The sequence below is a fragment of the Prunus mume genome, linkage group LG8, assembly GCF_029339155.1.
Source record: "Prunus mume cultivar Tortuosa linkage group LG8, ASM2933915v1, whole genome shotgun sequence".
Lineage (NCBI taxonomy): Eukaryota > Viridiplantae > Streptophyta > Magnoliopsida > Rosales > Rosaceae > Prunus > Prunus mume.
The window spans coordinates 21061371-21073765 of NC_142705.1; the positions used below are offsets into that span (position 1 = coordinate 21061371).

At 38.0% G+C, this 12395-nt stretch overlaps 1 protein-coding gene across 1 annotated transcript; it reads right to left on the reverse strand.

The window, feature by feature from the left end:
• Positions 1 to 1228: 1228 nt before the first annotated feature.
• Positions 1229 to 10339, reverse strand: GTB1 (global transcription factor group B1). Its single transcript, XM_008245866.2, has 17 exons — positions 10093 to 10339; positions 9906 to 9995; positions 9111 to 9240; positions 8709 to 8784; positions 8431 to 8578; positions 8207 to 8339; positions 7848 to 8094; positions 7583 to 7768; positions 7378 to 7503; positions 6896 to 7282; positions 6707 to 6817; positions 5826 to 6602; positions 5494 to 5635; positions 4250 to 5415; positions 3525 to 3734; positions 2622 to 3081; positions 1229 to 1991 (listed from the first exon to the last, which is right to left on the reverse strand). The coding sequence occupies exons 1-17, from the start codon at positions 10121 to 10123 to the stop codon at positions 1510 to 1512; spliced, it is 4902 nt and encodes a 1633-aa protein (XP_008244088.2). The 5' UTR covers positions 10124 to 10339; the 3' UTR covers positions 1229 to 1509.
• Between the last annotated feature and the right edge of the window lie 2056 nt (positions 10340 to 12395).

Below are 12395 nucleotides of genomic sequence, written 5' to 3' on the forward strand. Positions count from 1 at the left end.
ATGTCCACTTATGTATTCCTTGGACTATGGTTGTTCTACATGCTGAAAGATAATATATTATGATTTAATGTATAAAACAATATTTATTACCCGTTGATAACATAATATGTCTTTTATCAACGATATCCTTAACTCTAACTATTACATAATTAGTTGGCTTTAAGGAGATATTTCTAACACCTTGCCCTCATGTCTGTGTTGGTGGAGCTAGGCTTCGATCAAGAGAAAATGGGAATGAAAAGACCATTTTATTTCTGAGTTTGAGAAGATAGGTTTAGATCGAGAGAAATGGGAATGAAGAAAATTGGTGGAGCTAGGTTTTTTTTTTCCTTCGGATTTTGTGCTTTCCCTTGTTTCCCTTGTTTCCTTTTATAGACAAACACGTTCACCAAAGTAATTTGTAATTTGCGGGGCCGCTCCGTAATTTGCTGGACCACTGCATAATAATAATAATATTCTTCTAAAAGTAATTTGCTGGGCCGCTTCGTAATTTCCGCTCCCTGTTTTTGGCTCCATGTTTTCCACCTCGAGCTCGACGCCTCTGTGATAATAACTGTCTTAATAATAAATAATTTTAATTTAATTACTATATACATAAAAGTTAATTAGAAAAAAGAAAGAAAGGGGAGAAAAGAGAGAAAAAAAAAGAGAGGAGAGAAGGAAAAGAAAGAAAATTTGAAGTGTATAACTTGTAACATTTATACAAATTTATAAATAAACCAAATCCTAGACATGTATTTATAAAAAAACCCAAACACTATTTAAACATAGAAACACACTCAAAATCAACAATTATATATTTTTTGGGTGTGTTTATAAATGGGTTTTGAGTGTGTAATAATAGGTTTTGAGTGTGTTTGTAAAGTGTTTTGGATATTGGATTTTTTTATAATTTCAGCCCCCATTTTGAGTATTTTAGTGAAACCTCCTAATATTTATTATAGTCTAACAAAATTTAAACAAGTTCTCTCAAAAATAAAAATAAAAATAAAAAATTTAAATGGGTTTGTGAGTATTTAAATGGATTGGCGAGTTAACTCGAAACTCACCGTTTATTAAACGGGTCATAACGAGTTGACCCGAAACTTACCCAATTATTAATTGTTCGGGTCGTGTTTTTCCTATGCGAATTTCAAGTTGTGTAACGGATCATATCGGAAATTGCCACCCCTACTTGCAAGAACACCAAGCTTAAGTAGGCGCCTTAAGACTCCAAAAGTCACACAGATTTAGATGAAATTTGGGATTGTTGCAAGAACTCAACATGAGATCCCCTCATTGACCCAAATTTGTTCGTTTTAATGCCTAAGCACTATCCTCCAAGTGATAAATTGACTTGATTTGTCCTTACAGAAATTGACTTGATTTTATCTAGTACAAGCAAAAGACCAGGGTCAGAAAGGGTAAAGGGGCTTCAAGAACCATATACAAGAGCAGCTTCCGAACCATCCCTCACAGATTGGTAGTGGGAAAACTGTTAAGGGAGGGACAAAACGTACTAGTCCCCCTTCACCAACCACCACCACCTCTTTTGGGTTCAGAACCCCATCCCGAAGACCCATTATCCGAACCTTTTATTTTTGGGTCTGAACCCCATCCTGAAGTCCCATTATCAGCAGCAGCATCATTTGCACCAGCTCCACCCCACCCTCCTGCTCCACCGCTTCCTTGACCCCAGCCACTGCCACTGCCACCACCCCAATTGCTGCCTCCACTGCCACTTCCACCAGCACCCCAACCACCAGGGAAAGCTTCCCTTCCAGGTGAATTTTGGACCTTTGCACCAGGAAAGTTGCCCAAGCCATCATCCCTGTCTTTGGAATCTGCACCCCATGTTGGAGCATCATAACCAGAATCCTGCCTCTCATTGCCTGTGCTATTCCCTCTGTTGCTGTTATATGTTCCTCGACCACGGCCACGACCACCATATGGTCTAGGTAGGCCACTTGGATGTCCATCTCTACTGCCACCATTTCTGTAATCATTTCGGCCTGTAAAGTTAAATACAAAAAAGTAAGTCCATTAAGTCTTGATAAAGGAAGCAAGAATCAGACACAAAGAAAAAAACAGAAGGAAGGAATTCTATGAGTCTGGTGTCATTGAGGACAGGATAAAACAGATAATGAGTGCGTATCTCTATAATACATGACAGAAGGGCGACAGAATTAAACCAACAAAGGCGACTGAAAATTTTGTTGAAGAAAGTACAAACAGGGACCAAATGAAAACTAACCAACCAGCAAACTGAGGATGAGAGCCAAAAAACACACACTTGGCTAATTAAATGTGCACAAAAGCCATAGAGCAATGAACCTTAATTAGAGTTTTCCATTCAGTTGGCCATATTGTGCAGAAAGAAACATCTGTAAAGGGCAGTCCATATTCCAAGTGTAGGGCCAATGTTCTAGTCAAATTGTTCAAGTTATATGCAGAAACGTGACCTTTTTTTAAAATCTGTTACAGCATAAATACCTAATTTTAACTAATAGCATTTAGTGATTTATTCGGTACTTCCATTCTGCTGATTGAATTGCAACAAAACAGTTACACCCATGCAAATGTTGATGCTCATCAAACATAGAAGTTGCAAACCCTTGTTGCATTCTTTTGGTAGACTTCACCTGTTCGTGAACTCGGCGTAGATGACCGATCCCTGTCAAAAGACTGGCCTCTCCAACCACCCTCATTAGTTGAACCACCAGTTGCAGGGCTCCGCATTGGCACCATAGCAGCAACCGATCTAATTGATGGTCCTGACTCATGCTGAGGGTCATCAATATGGCGCTGAAAATATGCTACAAGCCGATCAATGTCCTCAAACATCCTTTTTCTGAACTTGAATCCCTTAGGATATAAACCAACATACTCATGGTGTGGATTTGTACTCCGTATATAGGTCAGAATGAACGTGCCTGGATGTTCATGCGATATCCCAAAACAATAAACTATCCTCATAGGATAATCCAACTTCTCAATCTTCAAAAGTTCATCAACCTCTGCTTTTGTGCCCCTCTTGAACTTGCGATAATTTAGCATTGACTTCAAGTGAGCTACTAAAGGATCAACATAACGATCCATTACCTGCATTTTTAAGTAGTCAACAGGCACATCAGTACTCAATTCAATGGTGTTCCATCAGATTTCTATCCCTCAAAATTGCATGAGCAGCCACCTTTTAACATCAACTACAACAAGCATATGATGACTGTTTTGCTTCAGAACAAGATAAGCATACAAGTTCTAATATTTCTACGAACCCGTACTTCAAAAATATCTAAAGCTTCTGTTGAGCAAGTTCAACAACATTTACAGCAATCCATAACACTAAATCTGTGCTTTCTTGTCCAAACTATAATCAACCATGATTCAAGCATTATAAAATTGTATATAGGTCAATTACATTGGCTAAAAGCCAAAAGAAACTCAGAATTAAAAACAATTGACGTTCAGTAGTTATAAACCGCGACAAAAGTAAGACAACTGAATACAGTACTCTTAGAACACATCGTTTTTAAAATACTAACCTCATCCAAATCCTCAAATGTGTCCTCCCCAATTTTCAGGGTCTTACCAATGCGGAGTAAGCTTGTGATGTCCTTATGGTCCTTTCCACCTTCAACTATGTCTTTGTGAGCATAAACTCCATCGTAAACCTTGAGAGTTAAGGTTAAATATGAAGGCCCACGAGAACTAGGACGAATAATACTTTCCCCAGGATCCTTATCAGACAAGAACTGTTACATTACAGATGACACTATTTCATAAGACAAATGGTTCAGGAATATGAATAATTCAAGCAATGAATGATCCACTACAAAGATCAAGATAATATAAAGAGTACGTAATAAAACTAAACCTTAGACTACAGAGGTTACAAATCAAAGCAAAACCAATAAACAATCCTGCATAAAATAATTCAAGTCCTAGAGGCATGAATGGTAGAAAATATGGAGGGAAAATAAAAGGAAAAGTTGTTGTTTCAGAATCTGTTTCAAATGAGAGACCACTTCCTTCACATACTCAAGAACTAGTATTGAAGTCAGCACTGTAAAATTTGGTCAAACCTCCTTTAACTCCATGAGGCTTTCATGTTGAGGCATAGCATAACCCAGAGGCATATGATAAAAAACAATGCAACTTGATTTTCGGTCAAGAAGACTAATGACCAACAACAAATTCCATAATATAAATCAATCAAACAGATAAACTGAAACATCAGATATCAATAAAAGAATTATTAAGCACATACCTTCATTGCTTCATCTGCAGTTATATTCTGGAAACGAGGATGAACAATCATCCTTGGCTTGAAATGCTTCTTTGCGAGCTCCTTCTCCTTATGAGCTTTCTCTTGCTCACTCTGTAGACTTCTTCGGTCTTCATGGTAATAGGCATCAAGATTCTGTGTGTTCTGATGTCGGTTATTTCTCAGCTCACTCTCTCTGCAAACTAGGAACACTTGATACCTATTCTTTTGAATCGATTTGATCTTGCAAGTGAGGATGTCGCCCTCATTCAGTCTGTCAGACAACTCAGAAATATCCCTGGAATCATCTGAATAGTCTTCTTTCATAAGCATACCAGTCAACCCAGATTCAAGAGCACAAACTGCCCTTTGAGCTTGCACCCTGCGAACCGTGGCCTGCACAATTCTTCCTTCAGCAAGGGTATCCTCAGTTTCACCTGAAATCATATAAAACTCTTCATCCTGACTTGGTTCTTCATATTGTTTACGCCAATCCTGAAAACCCTGTATTAATTCTCTCCTTATATCACAAAATGTTTCTATCTTATTTTCACGCTTTTTGGTTTTAGCATACTCTTCAACGTCAAGGTTTTTTAGATAATTAGGTCGATCCCTGACATGCTCTATAGCCATCTCCAAAGCATCCTCCTCATCATTGCCACCATCCACATCATAAACATCTTTGGCCAATTCTTGTGCAAGAGCATAGGATTCTGGATGAATCCTCGTATCATCCAACAAATCAATAAATTGGCTGCTGCTAGCAGCCAACCCACTCCGCCGAACACGCAAGAAACCAACTGCATTGACAAACACCTTTTTACCAAGCCCGTGTGCTGTCACAAAATCCTTTCGAGTAAATATTGCACCAGATCTTACCAACGATCTCTGCAAAGATGCTGCCTTTCTAGGTCCAAGCCCAGAAATAAATTGCAGCGGTGCAAATAACCATTCATGGCTTATAGCCAGATTTACGTCAAGGCCTACCTGGTTTGTGACATCTACCATGACCTGTTCAATCATCGCATACTTCTCATCTGGGGTGAGAAAGTTCTCAAAAGGATTGAGTTTCCAAGATAAGATTTCTCTTCCTGGTCCACAAAGTGTGGCAACCATTGCCAACGGATTTTGAAGATAACGCCCAAGAGCCACAGCCCTCTTGACAATGCCTGATAACACAAGAAAATAAAATCAACACCAAAAATCTGCATGAGCACATGAGATTTAGAAGGTTGGAAACATAATACCTGATTGTGCAGGTAACTGATCAGATGAATTCCGAGAATTTTCATACAGGCGCGACAAAGATTCATCCCCATATACAATGCTTAGGCCATCCATATCATGGCCAACATCTCTAGGATTCTCCTCCACCATTTTAAAAATTATCTGATAATGGCAAGAGTCAAACAAAATAAGCATGAAGTGTAATAATGAAAATATGAAATGTATATACTCTATACACACTAAAAGAGAATCCATCATAAGAAAACCCCTCACCTGACTTCATCAGACTATTGCACTAGGAAATATCACTATATCGGCTAAAAAAAGATCATTACTGTAGTAACACACTAACCTCATAAATATCATCTTTTAGGCGAACACAAGACAAGTTAACAGCTCCTAGGACAGCAACTTGTGGTTGATGATCAGTCATGAACTTCAAAACACGTTCTTGATCATTTTTCTTTCGTTGCTGATCATTAACATTGTGGGAGCGTAGAGTAAGGGACCCCGTGTAAAGTACATCTAGCACCTCCCCAGATGAATCTAACATCACAAAAGTAGTTGCTGGCTTCCCAGGGCCCCAACAGCAAGCCATGACCCTCGGTGCAGCTTCATCGTCTGAGCTATCATTTTCCTTACGCTGATATGGTCCCACAGAGACTTTATTCCAAAGAACCTTTCCATATTCCATGAGTAACCAGTTTTTAGCTCTACTAGTCAACAAGGATCTTGCTTCTTTCTCCATTGAAGGCAAAAGAAAATTAAAAAGGGCATCCTGCAATATCAACTTCCGCTGCTCATTCCACAGTTGTGCAGATTTACTAACACCATCACTAAGATAGTACTCATTGAAGTCGCTTATCAACTTATTTAATCTGTCTTCTGGCAACTTAACAGTAACTTGGAGAAGCTTCTCCTCTTCAGCCTTCTGGATAAGCAGCCATTGCGCATCCTCAAATCTATTTAATGGCTTTCTTTGCAACCACTTCACCCCTGCGAACTGATGAAAAGCATCTATTGCCACATTTCCATCAGGTGTTGGGCTTGTTGATAACTCAACAATATCCAAGTAGTTGCTTCGAACATACTTCCTGACACATGGCTCACAACTTATTTCAACAGCTGCCTGGAAAAAGACATAAAAGAACATCAGACCATTTATAACCAGACGTTATGACAAGGCATGATAGAGCTCGCATTTCTACGAACTACAAAACTATTAACGCATACCATATGCCTAGCTCCTTTGAGCACAGCTTGAGGATTCTCAAACATTGCACATGTAAAGTCTGAAGCCATCTCCTCTGGGGTCTCCTTAGCATCCTCCAACTCATCCATTCTCTACAATCAAATTAAGCGTGAACCTCATATCTCTGGGTCAGCCAAAACATCTGAAAGTGAAAGACAAACCGAACTTACCATTTTTTCTAGAGATAATTGCAGTCCAAACTGCTCAGAGCTGTAACCAAACTTGCTTGCCACCTCCCACAGGCCAGCCTTACTGCAGATGCTATAAAGTGATTTCCTTTTGGGCCTCTTATACTGTCCCTCATCCACTCCTGCCTCACCCGGAGGGAAATGCAAGTTAAACTTGGTGTCAACATCATCAACCTCTCTCTCTGATTCTGCAGCCTTCAGCGACTTCATAATTGATTCAAAAAGCTGCTGATTTAAATTAAGTCTGGTTTCATCATATATACGTCGAGATTCTTCCTCAAATCGTTTATTGTAGTAAGATTGTAAAGCATTTTTCCGCTTCTGAAGCAACAGCCACTTTCTGTCCAGCTCTTTAATGGTCCAAAGCACCTATGTAGAGAAAGTAAACAGATTAAACATATTTCTTGTTTGTTCTTTAATCTTATGCCAGCTTAACACATTTAAAAAAATCCCATGATAAGTACCTTGTGCCACTTGAGTACAGATGGCCTGTCATTTTTATCCTGACTTTCATCTTCCAACTCAAGGTGTTCAGGATCTTTCAATAAGCTTAGGCACTCTTCTTTCCGATACATGGCAATAAAGGGAATCTAGAAACAAGGAGAGTGAGAATAAGATAAATATCAGATAAATTAACAGAAATACACCAACATTAATCAGAATACTAACGTCCAACTTCTGCACATGATGCAAGTCCAAAAATCTGATGATGTCATCCCTGCTTATTGAATTCCCCAAGCCTGTCTTGCTAAACAAAGGTACTGTACCACTTGCAAGTTGATTATAAATCCAGGTACTCTCATCATCTATACTAATTCTATCCAGTGGAGGAGAACCAGTGCTTTCCTCATATATCTACAAAGAAAAAAATAAAATACAGCTCATGTGACATGAAACCGGATATTATAGTATTATCAAGGGCAAGCCAAAGAACCTGCATTCTTTCCGGAACATCAAGCTCCCGGATCTGGTCATCCTTCTCTGTCATATACTTTTCAGAAAGAACAATTGGTTCAAATTCATCTTCAAGCCTCCTTTCCCTCCATTCACTGGAATCCAAACCTTGCTTACGGAGCTGTAGTAATTCATCAACATCACCAAATATTTCATGGGCTTCCTGCAAAGCAGAGGATGATACTCCTGGTGCCTGCCTAGATTTTTTCTTTTTAAGCTTCCTCTGTCTAAACAAGGAATTAACATCCACAGAAAAAACAAGTTGATTATTCAAATTATTAGAAAATTCAGTTCAAACCATAAACACAGGCATGGGCATACACAAACAGCACAAAATACCTTACAGGAGCTCCAGTCTCATCAAACTCTTCATCAACTATAAAGTCTGCCATTTCATCCTCTTCACCAACTTCTCCATCATCTTCTGCTTCTGCTGGTTCCTCTTCTTCAGCTATGTCCTCAAGTGGAGGACCTACATGGACACAGCATAATCAACAACAATAAACCAAATTTATACACCGACTATCCTACAAGTTAAGTTCTACATATGCATACATATATACCTTCATCATCACCAAATAAGGTACGCTTAAGCTTCTCCTCCGCAGTTCTTCCACTTTTACCACTGCCAACAAACTCCTCCTCATCAGATAATCCACCAGGCTCCCCCTCACCATACCTCTGAGCTTTTTTCAGCCGCTTAAATTTCCCCTGGAAAGGTTTGGACAAGAAAAATAAGAGAGAGAAAGAATTCAAATCATAAACTATGTACATTGAAAAAGAAAAAAAAGCTTAAGTTACAAATTCAACAGAACCATAAGAAAATATGGACAGTGCTTACAGCCTTCCTTCGGGGGGCAATCACATTATTGTCCTCTAGGAGCTCATAGTCATCTTCATCAAGGACATACTCCTCTCTAGAATATTAGAGAGAAGAAAATAAGTTATAAAATGAATAACTATCCCTCTTGCTACACGATTTTAAAAGAAAAAAGAAAATAAAAAGAAGATTTTCATTGACATTGCATTCATCTTCATCTGCAAATGGGAAAAAGAAAACCACTCATATAACAAAGAAATTCAATTTTCTTCTGTTACCGCATAGTTCCAGTAGTCTCAAGTGAAATAAAAAACACTAAAGGTACCAGATTTTTTGTTTCCTGACATTTCACAATGAAAAGCTTCACAGTGAAAAGCTTCACAGATTTTAGAGAGACTACAGCTCAGGGTATAGAATATTCACTTTTTCTTTCTTTTCTTCTTCCTCTGCCTCTCTTCATCACTGTCTGCCCTATCTTCTTCCTCCTCTTGCTCCTCTTCTTCATCAACATCATCTACTATAAAATCATCCTTCTCATATTCATCTGGCCCTTCTGCAAAGATCAATCATGACAATAATGTTACAAATGAAGCTAATTCAAAAATTGATCCATGGTTAACTCTTAAGAGTAGATAAACAGATGAAAAATGACGAAGAACAAAACAACACTAATAACAAAAGTGAAATACTACATCTAACAGCAAGGGGAAAACAAAATAAAACAAACATGAACCAGAAAATAAATAAGGAAAAGGGAATTATAAATGAATGATGAATCATTACAAAGAAATATCTATTCAAAAAAAGAATCATTACATAGAAATAAAAACATATCTAGCAATGACCAAACACGTTAACCAAATTCCAAGTTTCGAAAACGTGATCTTCAACATAAAAGGCACAAATACAAGGGATAGAGCAAAGACGAAACAGTCATCATTAAATTGGAAAGTTAAATAAAAACGAAGAATCTTGATGACGAGTTCACTACATTTCTAGACATCCATACAAACCCCAATGCTTGCCCTAAATTTCCTCGAAAGAAACCACTCCAATCTTTGCAAACAAACAAAAGCCGAAACCCTAACCCTAACCCAAACCCAATTTCACCGATGGATCCACTAAACCCCCATATATTGACCAACATCGAGCTCAAAAATTTTACCCATAGAAAACTTCATGCATTTAACAAACGAATGAAGAAACAGAAGGCCGTACCGTCTTCATCCTCTTCATCTTCGCCATCCCGGTCATCGACTGCGTCGCCGTGATGGGGTTCCCTCTCGTCCTCGTCGAGCTCGACCTCATCTGAACAAACATCATAAGAAAGGCCGTGAGACTAGGGTTAGGGTTAATTTTAGGTATGCGAGGTAAGAAAAGAGAAATGAAGATGAAGCTGGGTTACCTTCTTCGTCAGAGACGACGGCTTTGCCCATGGTTTCAGTGAGAGAGAGAGAGAGAGAGAGAGAGAGAGGTAGTTTAGGGTTAGGGCAACGAAGGAAGTGCGGCTGCTAATTCACAAGGAATGTGGTTTTTGCTGAGTGTTGTGCCCTGTGAGAGAGTGCTCACTCTCAGAGGATTCCGAGCACCAGAACAAATATGAATATTTGTGACGTGCGTTGTGGGAGAGAAGGGGGTGCGGGGGGTGGGAGTTGGCTCCAAAAAGTAAATAAGGGCTGTTTGGTGTTCTATCCAAATACTAAACTCAAAAACTGTGATTTTTCTTTAAAAATAAAGAGTTCTCTAATTCATTTTTAAAGATTCAAAAAGTTGTTTAGTATGCAATTTGAAAACTGTTTTTGAATCTTTTAAAATTTAAAAACTTGTTTGGTTGAATTCTTGAAAATAATTTTTTTTTTACTATAATTAATATATTTTAATAAACATTATTAAAATTATTTTAAACATAGTATTTTAACATCCTTATTTTAGTACCATACATATATAATCGACAAGTTCAATTTCGCATACTTATTGAAGAATAAACAACGATAGACAAAAAAGACACATAGGAGAAAGCACCCAAAAATGAACAAGAAAATCGGGAGGTACTGTGTGCTTCCAAATATTCATTAGTAAGCAAGAGAAAGGGAGCATATCCACAAGATTTTCATACATAACCATTGAACCTATTTAAAAGTTTTCACAACTCCAATCCAATCTCCCATTAATTACAAACCACAAACTGAAATTAATCATATCTAAGTGTCAATCTCAATTAATCATTTAATCTAAATAAATTATGACTAATCATTCACTCCCATGCACTTTAGTAGGCTATTGAGCCACACTCTTCTCTGTGGATCCAACATCTTCTAGAATATCTTCCTTCAATCCAAATTAGTAAGGGAAATAAGCTGGTGTAATCAGGTTTCAGAAATAGTGTGCTGAAATGATCAGGCTACAAATTGTGTTCTAATATAATCACTTGGGGACGTGAAATGACCAAACTGCCCTCCATATAAAAGCAGATGTATCAACCCTAACACTTCTGACTTCTCTCTCTCCGGTTCTCTCCTCCTCTCTCAACGATTTCTCTCCATCGACCACCACCACTCTCTTTCTCCCTCTATAGCAAAAACCTAAGCAGCACTCTCTCGTTCTCTCTCTGCAGTCAATGTTAGGGTTTGTTGAGGGGGTTCTTGAAGGTGAAAGAGAGGGTTTCTTCGTTAAATGCTCTCTCCCTTCAACAATCTCTCATTTCCCTCTCTTTTCATGTCTTCAACGACTTCTTTCTCTTCTCCTCTGCTCCTTCAGGACCTCAAAAAACCCTAATTCTTGGTTTCGGTTCCGACTTTTTCACATACTTCTCAGATATTGCAGTTCTTGTTCATTAAATTTGGTCTTAGGTATGATTTATAACTGTCCATCCATTGTATTTTTTCAGTTTGATTTTTATCAGTGTATTCGAATTTTGTAGAGAAATGCACTATACTACAGAGGTATTGGGCATGCATTTCATACAATTTGTAGAGAAGAAGGTTTTTTGGGATTGTATAAAGGACTTGGAGCGACACTGTTGGTATGCTTTATTATGAACCTACACATTCTTCGATGCTTTATTTTGTTAACACTAATTTCCATTTGGTTTATTCCCGTGGCACAAGGTGTTGGGCCCAGTATAGCAATAAGCTTCTCAGTTTATGAGGCTTTGAGGTCTTTTTGGCAGTCTGAAAGGTGAATACTGCATAATTGGTTGATTTGGGGCTGAATTTTTTGAAGTGATGTTTATTGCCCCTCTATTCGTTTGAGTTGTAATATTGTAGTTTTCAATTCTTCTGATATCAGGCCCAATGATTCGATCTGTCATGGTCAGTCTTGCTCATGCGCAATCTTTCAGGCATTGCCTCATCAACAGGTAAGTGATCTGTGACATTTGGTGCTAGTTTGGACCATCAAAAGATGGATCGCTATAACAGAAAATTGTGACATGATGCATAGTAGAGGATTTATTTTCACAAGGAAAAATACTTTACAAATTAACAAATACAAATTAACAAAAACTTATATACTGATGTAGTTTATGAACAATACTCCTTGTATGATGCCTTTAAATCTTGTATAGTTTTCAGACACAGATAGATGGCAAACTATGTTAGGACTTCCAATTGATTTGTTTAGGATCTATCAATAAGAATTTCAGATTTATTATTCTTCTATGTGATTATCTTTTGGTCTATTTGTTATTTTAGCAACATTCCCTCTGGA